We start from the raw sequence: 13,678 nt of genomic DNA, 5'->3' as shown, positions 1-13,678 counted from the left end.
TGTAGCAAAGCTTCTGACCTCCTACCTTGCGGGTTCCATTTTCCAGTTCCCCATAGAAGCTTATTTTACAAAATAATAACACTACAAACACTTTTGTATTGAGGTGTATAAACACCCCATTGGACTAACCATGTTTGGAACACCCACGTGACTAACGCAGGGTTAAAATAGTAATTGTGTCTTTACCTTGCACTAAAAACATAAAATATGTACAGTCTGTATTGAGTATTAATTTTGTTGACTTCACCTTGTAACCAAAGGAAAATAAACTTTCCAGAAGACGACATCTCCATTTTTCATTGCTGAAGCAAATATTGAAAATTTGTTTTTCTCAGTTGAGCTTTGCATCATAAGTCCATGATCTGCGGGATGAATTATTGCAGGAAAAGCTTCGTATGTAGCTGACCAAGCCATTGCTGCAAGACAGGCATGTAAAAAATTATTTTAGTGAAAAAGGGTTCACAAAAATTTAAAAGAAAGTAATGAGACGGTTCCAATATTTCTTTTCGGCACTTGTAAAATTTAATCAAGACATTAAAAAATGAAAATATCAAACAAAATTTATACTGTACATATCCATTATGAAATGAAGTTATCCAGAAAAAAATTTCACTTAATTTGATCAAATAGTTTTTTTTTTAAAGCGAAAAAACAATTTGTTATGATACCAAGCAAAAGGTAGTCATGTTTCGATTTTTAGGAAGAAAAGCTAGTGTTAAAGATGAGGAGGGAGTGTCGGCGTTTTAACTGAGTTATCTCCCCATGCCGTGTTCAAAAAATTAAAAGATGGCTATCTTCATTGTGCTCTCATAAAAATGTGTTTTTCCGCTGCCAAAAAAAAAAAAAAAAAATACTCGATCAAATTAAGTGAAATTTTTTTTGGGGGGGAGGGGAGATCTTTGTTCAAAACGGATACATACAACATAAATTTTGTCTGATATTTTCATTTTTTAATGTCTTAATTAAACTGTACAAGTACCTTTTTTCTGATTTAGAGACAATCACCAATTCTGATTCTAAAATCACTTGAAAAAAATAAGAAAAAATTAATTTGGAGGATGGGGTATTTAACAAAGACTGCTCGTCTTCTTTGCAAAAGAGATATAATTTTCTTTTTAATACAAGCCAAGCAAGCGGGGTTCCCTGCCACAAGGGAATAAATCCATTCTGGCAAAAATTTACTTTCACCATGACTAATGTGTGTGCAAAATTTTTTAAAAAATCCAACATGTGGTTATTGAGAAAAGTGCGAACAAACGAACGGACGAACAGGAGTAAATTACTAGGTCTAATCTCTCCTTTGTCAGGCAATCAATAACAAACTTTTTAATGTTTTCCCTTTATTGTATCCAAAATTCTAATAAACTTATGTATATTTTTCAATTGTGCCATTCTTTTTTACTATTTATCAACTTATGCCATTTTTACCTACAGTCATTATTATAATCTATAGAGTTTAGTTTTGCTGTCAGTTTAAAATCAATAAATATTTATCATTTTATTATTAATATCAGAAATGTAAAATTAAGTTTGAAACAACAACAAAATATAAAGCAATTTTGAAAGAACTGAAAAAATACCTTTGAAACCATGTTTAAGATGCAAATATTTTATTAAAAATGGTCCTTACTTAGAATTGCGCTTATAGCAAAAATTAAAAGTAAAGAAAATACAGAAAAGTCTAGATGATGTACGTACTTGTCAAAGAAGAAGAATGGCATATTCCAAAAATCACATAATTTGATCGAGTAGTTTTTTTTGTTTTTTTTTTTCAAGAAAATAAAATTTTATAACTTGGTCAATGGGAGAGAAAAATCAGCCACATTGACTGAAATCGAGGGTGGACAAGGGCAGATAACTCTCAAGGGCATACAACTATTCAGTGTTTATTCTTTTCAAGTGCTCATTAATGGCTGCTAAAAATATTCTATCATTAAAAATCATAAAATTTGATTTTCTTAAATAAAGAAAAAACTACTTGATCTTTTTCTGTGATTTTTGGAATATAACATCTTCATTCTGTGACAAGTAAAAAATCTAGTAAGTATAAATTATGGAGTTATTTCCCTTTATTTTTAGATTGTTTTCAAAATGGTGAACAAGACAGATTCTCTGTTGCTCATAAAATTTGATTTTTCTTAATTTTTGTTTATTAATATGGGGAAATTCTGCATGAGAACAAAAGGAAAAAACAAATGGTAGGCTTACCAACGGCTGCGACTGCATGTGAAATGGTTCGTAAATATTCCAAAGTTATTTGCCCAGTTTTTAAATAATTACTGTTGTTTTTCTTCCAGATACTTTCGTAAACTTTGGAACAGTCAATAATCTGAAATAAAAATAAAGTCAATTAAATAAGGAAATAAACAAAATGAAGAAAAGGAAAAATAAATACAAAAAAGAAAAAAGAAGTCTTGCACTGAAGAAGAAACTTTTACGTTGCAAAAGTCTCAACTCATAAAAAAAAAATTAAGAATAAATGATTTTATTTTAAAATTGCATCATTTTTGGTTTTCAAATTCTTTTATAAAATATTCATACATATTAATGATTCCTTACCGATTCCTTAAAAAATTTCCAATTCCGATTCTTTATAAATCTCTAAATATTTAACTACTAGCAGTACCCGCTAACCGGCATTGCCCGGCACATCTGTAGACACCATGTTGGATAGCATCTTGATCGTTCGTTTTAGTGTATAGGATTGTATTATGGAATAAGGGTTCGTTCTGGTGTAAGCCAATGAGAGTAGCCGGAAGGTTTTCAGGGAGAATTTATTATTTTTCAAATCAGCAGATGGGAATTTAACGGCTGTGCTATAAGTTTATGAATCAGTTATGGCGGGTGAAACCACAGTATCCGTACCCTGTGTAAAACAATCTGCGGCTTTTACTGATGGTGGTGGTAGGACTTTAGTGATAGGGGGTAAAAATCGGGACGACTTCCTCGATAGGTTAATGCGATAGTGATGTTGTAGCTCCTGGGATGTAATCTAGGATTTTATTTAAACACCTGGATGTGTCAGAAAAGTCTTTATAAAGTTATGTAAGATAGTGGCTAATAGGTTGGACATAAGAAATTTGTATGTGGCATCTTTTGTTTGAAACCTACTGTATTTTGGTCCAGAGGGGAATAATTGCGCCTCTTTTATTATATATAGGGATAAGGTAGTTATTTTTATCAACTATCGTAAAAACACATGAAGATCTATAGAAGTAAGTTTTATTATCAGTTTACAATCAATAAATATTCATTATTTTATCAGTACTACCAGCAGTGGAAGATGTTGCTTTTAGCAAAATACAAATAAAAAAAAATAATTAAAAGAATTGTTTTTTGGCATTGGAAAACAGGCACAAAATTTTTCCGATTCCAATACCTCTAAATGTTCCGATTTTTCTGATTCCCGATTCCGATTCCAATTTGAACATTTCTTTATTTAAATATTTGCTAAGTACAAAACATCACCCAGACTTGACATACAGCTTGAGTTTCACCCTCATTTGGGTTCATCAGTTGGATTCAAACCCAGAATCTCTTGCATGTGAGATGAGTACCCTGATATCTGAGCAACTGTGCCACACACAAAAAAATCTACTAGCAGATACAGATCAAGCAATCTGCAGCAAAATCTGACCATAGAATGTACCTATTTCGTTTCAAACAAGGAGTGTAGTCATCCAACCACTTAGAATATAATCTCTATATAAATAAAATGAACTCATTTTTCCCCTCCGACTTTGACCTTAATAGGATTAAAAATCATGATATTACATGCAAATGTAATGCGTACAGACTGTAGCACATTATCTGAGATGTGCTATAGGCCTATTACCTCTACAGTTCCTCGACAATGGTACATTCTTATATTTTTTCCGGTGAGAGTCCACTGCCAAAATCGGTCAGATTCAATGAAAGTTGCAACATCTTTTCTCTCTATTAGACTCCTCCTTTCCCCGCTCCCCATTTACACCACAGCGGATGCGTTCACAAGGAACAGTACAGTGAAACACCGGTTTGGAATCGTACAAGGTTATTTATGCCGTTTTTTGTTTTTTTTAATCTTTTTTTCCCTGATTTATGCTTCAAATATTAATAACTACATTTTATTTCAGTATTTAATTTATGTATTTCTGCTGTATTAAATGCTAGCTTCTTTTTTTTTTTTTTTTTTTTCTTCTCGTCCATAAATGTTTATCTACCAAGTTGATCTTAAATATTGTATAATCAATCCATTATATTATCATTTTCAGTCCCCCACCCCTAATTTCTGGCTCCCATCTTATCTCGCAATTACTTATAACGTCACCAACTAACTTCGGAAGAACCCCCCCCCCCCATCCGATTTTGTTTTATATCATAAGTTGCTTAAAACGTGATTAGTTAAAGTTCAGAATAAAATCACGCTTTCTCTTAACGGTTAATTTAAAAAAAAAAAAAAATCTTCTGAACGCTATTAAAAGTTAAATTCTTCACTAGTTTGGAGACGGAATGCGTTGTTGTGATAAGTGATTTTTTTCTCTACTAATTCGCACTTTTTATTTTAAGATTCAAATATTAATAACTACATTTTATTTCAGTATTTAATTTATGTATTTCTGTTGTATTAAATGCTAGCTTTTTTTTTTTTTTTTTTTTTTTTTTTCTCGTCCATAAATGTTTATTTATCTACCGAGTTGATTGCAAAAATAGATTACCTAATTGTACTCATTTTTAGTTCGTGGGAGGGGAATCTATCACCATACTTTCCCTTAAACAGGTCCGTTGGACTTTTATTAAGTACAATACTTAATAGTTATTTTTTATTTTTTAGTTATTTATTTATTTTTTTTTTTAATGGAGAGTAGAAACCGCATTGTGGATGCGTTATCGGCAGCTCCTGTTACTCTCGCTTCTTCTTATTTGTCCCTCAGTCCTCATTTTTTAAATGAGTGATTTTTCTGACAAAGGGAGAAGAAAAAGCTGTTTTCTAGGTTGGCAGTATTTTTGCGCGAACAGTTGGCAGAGTTGGTGGAAATTTTCTGTTTCTATGTCTATCCTTGTAGCCATGTCACTAGTAAGGGTGCTGGAGGTAAACGTTTTGTCTGGGCTGACGTTATCCGCCTGATAGTCAGGGACCCGAACCTTGGATTAACCACTAAGGAGGCTGTCCTATCAGCAGGTGCAAAGTACTGGGGCTGCTGTATTGCCATTTGGTGAATGGAATCTGGACCATGCAGTAGCTTCTGGTGGGGCCTCTCGATGCCATACTAGTGGGTAATTGTTACGGCTTTACCTTATCATGTGGTACAAAAAAAAAAAAAATTCTTCGTTTCTTTTTCTCTCTTAGTTTCCCCTCTCTGTCCTGCTCTAAGTAAATCTGTCGACCTAGTCCACAAATTCCAAAATTTCATCATGACAAGTTTCAAGAAAAAATACACGATTAAACCCGGTTCTCCAACTTCCAACGTCGACCCCTACTACCATGTCTCCTTCTCCAACATCAGGGGTCTACGTTCTAACCTTCCAGAGGTTGAAACCCAATTACAGGAGACTAAACCAGACCTTTTATTTTTAAGTGAAACTGGCATTGGACAGGCTATTTCCCTAGATGAGTTTGCAATTACAGGATACTCTAACTTAACTTCTAAATCTGACCCCCAAGATCGCCATGGGCATGGAATATGTGCCTATATTAAAGATAGCTTTCCATGTGGGAGGGACATCTCCAGGGAAGATCCTAACTTACCCTATATGTGCTTCCGGGTTGCTTTAGCTCACACTACTGCATTTATATTTACTCTCTATCGCCCCCACAACAGCGGAGTTACTATCTTTCAAAGCATATCTGAGAAAATTGACCAAGTCCTTTCTACTTATCCTTCAGCTAACATTCACGTATGTGGAGACTTCAATGTTCACAACGTCGAATGGTTGACCCACTCAAACAAGACCGATGATGAGGGGAGGTTCTGTCATGATTTCTCCATTGCCTATGACCTCACTCAGATTGTTCAGGAACCTACCCGTGTGCCCGATAATGACGGCCAGTATGCGAGCCTACTAGACCTTTTTCTCACAACTTGCCCTGAACTATGTTCAGTTTCTGTTCTGTCGCCTCTTGGATCTTCCGACCACTCTGTTGTATCAATTAAGATAAAAATGAAATGTAATAAGTCCCCAGACGTACCACTTCATCGTACAGTATATCGATACACTAAGGCTGACTGGGATAGCTTCCGTAAATTTGTATCTGATCTACCTCTGCATTCCATGTTTAAAAAGGATGTGTCCTCTATAGTATTAGACCTAACTGAATGGTTAATTGTAGGTATTGACCATTTCATACCCTCTAAAAAGTTTCAGCAAAAACCTAACAGCCAGCCATGGTTCTCTCCGGAGTGTGCTGCTGCCATTGCGCACAGAAGTCACTTTTTCCACTGCTTCAAACGTAATAGATGGATGGAAACTAAAGCCGTTTTCAGGACTGCCAGCAACCATTGTAAGAAAGTAATAAGGAACGCAAGAGAGTTGTATGCTCAATCTGTTAAGTCCAAAGTAGCTGAGCAGCCGCTTGGTTCCCACCAGTTTTGGCAAATAGCAAACAGAATCCTGAACAGAAGCGTGTGCTCCATCCCAACTATTATCAATGGACCTGAGGTAATCTCGTCAGCATCAGACAAAGCCAAACTCTTTGTCAAGAACTTTGCAGCTAATTCTACCCTTTGCGACCAAGACCGCCAACCCCCAATATTTCCTCCTGTATCAGAAAACACGCTATGTGATATACGTATATCTGTACGTGATGTTGCCAAGCTAATCAAAAACCTTGATTCCAGTAAAGCAACTGGCCCTGATGGTATTCCAATTATAGTACTCAAAAAACTTCAACCTGAACTAGCGCCCATACTTACAAAACTGTTTAAACGTTGTCTTAAGGAGAATAGTTTCCCATCTCCCTGGAAAATCTCATCAGTATGCCCTGTATTTAAGAATTCAGGTGATCGCTCATCCCCCTCTCAGTACAGGCCAATAAGTCTCCTGTGCGTCATGAGTAAGTTGCTAGAATCTGTCTTAAATACAGAAGTAATCAAACATCTCAACAAAAATAACCTTCTTAGTGACACTCAATATGGTTTCCGTTCTGCTAGATCTACAGCAGATGTCCTTACAGTTATATCGCATAGGATTAGCAAATCTCTCGATGGTGGCAATCTTTCTAGGGCAATTGCTCTTGACATATCTAAAGCCTTTGATAGGGTATGGCATAAAGGTTTACTTCATAAGATCGCTACCTATGGTATAGCTGGAAAAGTCTTCTCAATTATTAAATCATTTCTTTCTGATAGGTTCATAAGAGTAGTAGTTGAGGGGCAAAAATCAGAAGCTCTCAGTATTAATGCCGGTGTCCCTCAGGGATCCATCCTGGGCCCAACTCTTTTCCTGATCTACATTAATGATCTTCCAAATCATATCCTTACATCATTTGTAGACATTTATGCTGACGACACTACCATTTATGGTACCACATCTAAGACAGTAAACAAGCAAGTACTCTCCAATTCTCTCTCCTCTGATCTTGAGCATGTAGTACAATGGGGAAAGGAGTGGCTGGTTACTTTTAATGCATCTAAAACCAAGCTTCTCTCTTTACATCATCAACATTTTAATCCACATTTGTCATCAATTGAAATGAATGGCTCTCGTCTTCAGGAGGCCTCAAGTTTTGACAAGCTTCTGGGCTTGACCATTACTCCTGATCTTAAATGGAACACGTATATCAAATCTGTTGCCAAGGCCGCTGGAAAAATGGTGGGATCTTTCTATCGATCCAGTAGATATCTCACTGCTGATGCTATTCTCTATCTATATAAGAGCCAGGTACGTCCAAGGATGGAATACTGTTGCCACATCTGGGCAGGAGCTGCTAGAAAGGACTTGTCCTGCCTTGATAGAGTTCAAAATAGACTTCGTAGCCTCGTAGGAGATGTCCTTTTCTCCTCCTTACAACCTCTATCTCACAGAAGAGATGTTGCGAGTTTGTCTCTGATGTATCGTTATTTTCATGGAAAGTGTTCAACTGAGCTTCAATCTATGGTCCCCCCTCGCCAAACTTTCACAAGAAACACTCGTCTAGCTGTAAACACTATCAATAATTTCCCCCACTCTTTATCTGTGCCTAAACCTAAACATAGATTCCATGAACAAAGCTTCTTTCTTAGAACTGCACGCCTGTGGAATTGTCTTCCGTTTTCCTGCTTTCCGGCTGACTACAATATGGTTGTGTTCAAGTCTAAGGTAAATAAGTTCTTGATGAGCCGTTCCATATAAGTTATTAAATTTACCAAATTTTCATTACTAATGATTACTATATTGACCAACTTCTACTGTACACTCTTTAACCCTTATCCTTGAGTGGCCTCTGGGCCTTGATAATGTGGTGATGCCTTTGTAAAAAAAAAAAAAAAAAAAAAAAAAAAAATCTACTTGGAATGCCATCAGGGCCTGTTGCTTTACTGGAATCAAAGTTTTTGATTAACTTGACAACATCATGCACAGATATTTGTATGTTGCATAGTGTTTTCAGATACAGGAGGAAATACAGAGGGTTGATGGCATTGATCGCATAGGGTAGAATTAGCTGCAAAGTTCTTGGCAAAGAGTTTGGCTTTGTTCAAGATTATCTCAGGTTCATTGATGATGGTTGAGATAGAAATGTTTACCGATCCATGTAGACTAATTACAATGCTTACACATTATACATGTATATTTATATATCCATAAAAGTGAACGTGTCTGTGTGTCTGTCTGTGTGTCCGTGTACATTTCCCTATGCAATAACTCTGTCAATTTTTAGTCTACAGACTCGAAATTTGATATACAGGGTACTGAGATTTGGGAAGATCGATGTGATCAGTTTTCGGCTAGAAATTTGGCTGTTAAGGGGTCAGCTCAACGATTTGAACTTTGAGAACTCTACTAAACTCCTCAAACAATTTGGGGTCTAAACACTTGAAATTTTAGATATAGGTTCCTTGGACATGGATCTAACTTAATAACTTGATTTGAGCCCAAAACAATAAATGTTAAGGGGTTATAATAGGCGTCAAAGTTAAAAAAATTTACCTTTTTTTTTTTTTTTTTTTGCTCAGCATACACCTCCAAACACCCAGGCAACTCCAGGCCGAAATGCTAGTATATATATATATATGTGAAAAAAAAAACTTTAACGATTCAAAATCGTCTTTATTTCTTGACTGCTTGCAAATAGATCTTTCTACTGATCTGAATTACACACATTTTGGATTTTTAATTTGGATCTATTTGTCAACATTATAAATCCAATTTCTTCTTATGATCATTTCAAAATACTTAACCACCCCATATCCTTTCATCTGAAATTTCAATCTTTAATTCAATTTTTTTTTTTTTATTTCTTTTCCCCATTTCTTGAACTCTTCACATGAAAACATTTTTTTTTGCATTTATGACTAGTTTTCATAAAATACAGTTTCAATTCATGCCAGTATCAACAAATTCATAGCTTCGCTATAATATTTATCTTTCCTCTGATGAGAAGAATGCATTTCTTTGAAACTCTGCGGATTAAGAAAATTTTAATATTTCTTATTTGAGTATCCTGTCAAACAATAAATTCATGTAAAATATAATTTACAGTTTTAAATTATGTTCTTTATATATATATATATATATATATATATATATATATATAGTTAAATGAAATGTGTAGAAGGCGGTCAATGAGACACAAACTGGAGCAGGTGTAAAGTTTTATTAATACAACTTACAAATACATGTGTATTAATAAAACTTTCTCACCTGCTTCAGCTTGTGTCTTTCTGTTACCTCTACATTGTACCGCCTTATACACATTTCATTTAACTACATACTATACAATGCTTCAAGCAAACTACATCCACCTCTTATATATATATATATATATATATATATTAGCAGGGTGACCAGACATTGCCCGGGACTGAATGATGATCAACAAATGTTTCATAGTTACATATTTTGATTGTCATTGAAATTTTTCAATCAAATCGATTGATTGCCTGCTCTAGTTGGGGACCCATTGCAGTGCATTAGGAGGAAGCTAACATGGCCTCACAGTGAGCTAGTTCACAATACATTGTAGCGTACATTGCACCGTAGAGAACATATTGTTAATTTTATAAAATTATTTGTTATATATAATGGACTAACCAGGGAGGGGAGGATTTGCCCAGGCATAAAATACTCTTAAATATGATATTTTAATTTGTCCAGATTTCATATATATTATTATAGAGTCGCGATTTCAAAAGTTAATAAAAAAAGTATTTAAGTGCCATCAGCTAGAATCGAAACCGAAACTGTAACATCCAAAGCTGGTGATGTTACCACTGTACCAACATGACACGCATATGAACTGAGTAAAAATTAAAAATAAACTAAGATGAATGTACAAAAAAGTATAATAATTTTTTTTAATCTTGACCCATTTTTGACTCCTTAAAAACAATTTTAACCAGCTAAAGACCCATAAAAGAACGGCTCGTAAAAAATCCAATCATTTGAAGCCCCTAGCACTGCTCTGCGACTTTTAATTTTGAAGGAGATAGAGTTTGAAAATATGGAAATAGAGAGATCGGCAGACAGACAGATAGCCGTTTATATATTAGATTAAGTCAGCTAGTTCTTACATAGATCTGAGTATAATAACCTCTATTATCAATATTGAGCATTCTCTTTTATATTTTACTAGCATAAGTACTCAGCATTGCCTGGGTCCCCAAGAAGTTCCATCTGGACACGGCTGCTCTAAGGATATTGAGCAGTTTTTCATTATTATATGTCAACTCCATTGTGAGCAACATTGATACCCCCACAACAATTTCAAAAATAAAAGATGTAATTGCCTAAAAAAAGAGGAAGCACATGACAACTTGCCCATCAGATATTTTGGCAGAAGGGATATGAAGAGAAGAAGCTATTCTCCGGATACTGAGCACTTTTTGTTGCTTGTGTGCTGGAAAAAAACACTCCCCTCCCTTCTCAAAAATGAAAAATAAATGAATCAAAACAACTTTTCTTTCAATCAAAATAGCAGTGAGTGCTCGTGCAACTGCAAAAAAAAAAGAAAAAAAAAGAAAAAGAAAAAAAAGGGGAAAAAAAGAAAAAAAAGAAAAAAAAAGAAAAAAAAAGAAAAAGAGCCACAAAAAGAAGGTGGCAAAAACTTATAAACAACAAACGCTTTTGTCCACACAGCCACAAGTACTTATGGCATTGCAAAATAAGCTTTTAAAACATAGTTTTACTTGCGTGACTTATGAAAAAAGCAACACAAAAAAAGACCCACTCCCCTTTCAAAAAGCCAGAATTAATCTTTTTTCTAATTTTCACATATTATTTATCTGAGGCATTGCTCTTTCAGATGGTATCGGTTTTGACCTGGTCCGATGCGTAGGACAAAATTTTTTAGCTGACATACAAACACACACACACACCTTTATATAACAGACTAGCATGGCTTGGCTATCCGGCATTGCCCAGGTGGAGAGAGTTGGTATACTGAGGATATTCAGCCCTAAAAAATAACCCAACTTTTCTGAAATCAAAATAGCAGTGAGTGCCCATGCGACCGAGCAAAAAATTTGCCGCAGTAGGCAGGCTTGAACCTGCAATGCGAAAGAAGAAAATGAGGTGAAAAAAGCTAACGCTCTGTCACAGCCACAACGACTTATGACGTCATGACGGGTCGAAATAATGTTTTTTTTAATGTACATTCAAATTGCTAGGTGTAGTACTTGAAAAAATGTTAACGCAAAAAGTGACACCTGCTTGCAAAAAACAGCCCAGTTCACCCAGACAGAATTAATCTTCTGTGCCAATTTTTACATATTTTTCATCCGAGAGATTAATCTTTCTAACGATACCAATTTTGTCAGAATCCAATGCATCTGGGGAAAGGTTTTGGCAGACATACAAACACACACATACATTTTCCCTTTTATGTCTGAAAAAGGTTTTAGTATTTTATTAAAAAATACTATAATAAAATGCAATTTAAATTCCTAGAAATTTAAATTAAGTTCAACATATCGCAGACTTTGCACTTGCATAAGCTGACTTTCCATATATATATATATATATATATATATATAAAAATAAAAAATTACAATTAAATTTACCAAAATGATCCAAGATGGTAAAATTAAAGTATATTATAAATATTAAAGAATTAATATTTATAAAGTTATCTCAGCCAGATGTAAAAGCTCGATAAAACCAAATAGGAGATAGAGCTTATAATATGAGCAAACAGTTAATAAAACATGTCAAAAAACACTTTGAAATGAGTTAAAAACATATTTAATCTGAAAAGGAAACACTAGATAAGTGGATAGTCCTTAATCCGCGGAGTTTCGAAGAAATACTTTCCTTCTCATCAGAGGGTAGGAATTAGCAAAATGCAGGATCGGATTTTGCATGCAAAAGTATTTGATGAAACAACAAGTAAGTCAAAGATCTTACTTGAAAACAAAAAAAGTGAAGCAGAGGGAATATGGTGAAGAAAAAGGTGATTACACATGAATGGATAGTCTGGTGGAAGATAAATAATCCGGTGACGGTAAAATCCAAATATATAACTTCAAGAAAGTTAATTGAATTTCCATTTGCACAAGTAAAATCCAAGAAAATCCAGTAATTGGAAGAAGATGGTCCATAATAATCCAAAGGCAGAAATCCATGGAAAAATTCACAAAAATGTGTACAAAAATTTTTCCATGGATTTCTGCCTAAGGACTATCCAACTAATCTAGTGTTTCCTTTTCAGATTAAATATGTTTTTAACTCATTTCAAAGTGTTTTTTTAACATGTTTTATTAACTGTTTACTCATATATATATATATATATATATGACTGATGAAAAAAAATGGTACTAATACAGCTTCTGAACAAACTTCTTGCTCAGCATGTTCCTGACGTGTCTGTAAACAGCTAGAAGATGCTGAAGCTCTTAGTCAATAAGAAGGCTCAAGAAGCAGATGACAAATTTACTTTGCTTTTGATGTTGATTCGTTTTCATTCAGCTTACATATTTCTTTGGTTGATTTTTGTCGAATTCAAAAGCTGCATCAGTAAAAAAAAGATAAAAAAAAAAAATATCCCGTGAAGGGAAAACAATTGAAGTGATCTGTTCAGGTATCGCATGTACACATAAAGTAAGCTTAAAATTTCTCAGCAAGTCAGGATTGTTGTGCACAATTCCATTTAAAAACAAAAATTGCATTTACCTTGATCCAGACACTTCGATATCGATCTTCGCGGCACAGGGTCAGACGGTGGTCAATAGCCAGAGACGCAATAACACACCTGGAAAGAGAGACAAGCAAAGTAATATGTCAGTCTCAAACCAAGAAATTTTTCAGCACTTCTATAGCTAGTAATACATATTACCCCAAATATTTCTAATTCTGATTTACAGAAAAAAAAAACATAAATGGCCAAAGCAGTTTACGATTTGAATTGTTCACCAAGATACACAAAAGGAAGCTGAGTAGTATTGTTAATCAAGGTGTGGTAGAAACAGGAAGAAAAGGACTGAACAATAGAGATCAATGTGTTAATAAGTTTTGTGACAGTTCATAAAAGTTGGAGATGATTTGTGGGCAGTTTTGGGTTTGTGAC

At 34.5% G+C, this 13,678-nt stretch overlaps 1 protein-coding gene across 1 annotated transcript in view; it reads right to left on the bottom strand.

Moving 5' to 3' along the window:
• The window catches only part of LOC145297744 (general transcription factor 3C polypeptide 4-like), an 88,868-nt gene that overhangs the window by 50,590 nt on the left and 24,600 nt on the right, over positions 1 to 13,678 (bottom strand). Inside the window, exons 4-6 of the mRNA XM_080143968.1 lie at positions 13,285 to 13,363; positions 2,209 to 2,329; positions 248 to 416 (exon numbers count right to left, since the gene is read on the bottom strand). Coding sequence (XP_080000094.1) covers positions 248 to 416; positions 2,209 to 2,329; positions 13,285 to 13,363 — 369 coding nt within the window. The remainder of the gene's footprint in view (positions 1 to 247; positions 417 to 2,208; positions 2,330 to 13,284; positions 13,364 to 13,678) is intronic.

The sequence above is a fragment of the Euprymna scolopes genome, chromosome 18 (assembly GCF_053919585.1).
Source record: "Euprymna scolopes isolate OS-2025 chromosome 18, ASM5391958v1, whole genome shotgun sequence".
Classification (NCBI taxonomy): domain Eukaryota; kingdom Metazoa; phylum Mollusca; class Cephalopoda; order Sepiida; family Sepiolidae; genus Euprymna; species Euprymna scolopes.
The sequence above is the reverse complement of the archived record's forward strand: the minus strand, read 5'-3'. Positions and strand labels throughout refer to the sequence as shown.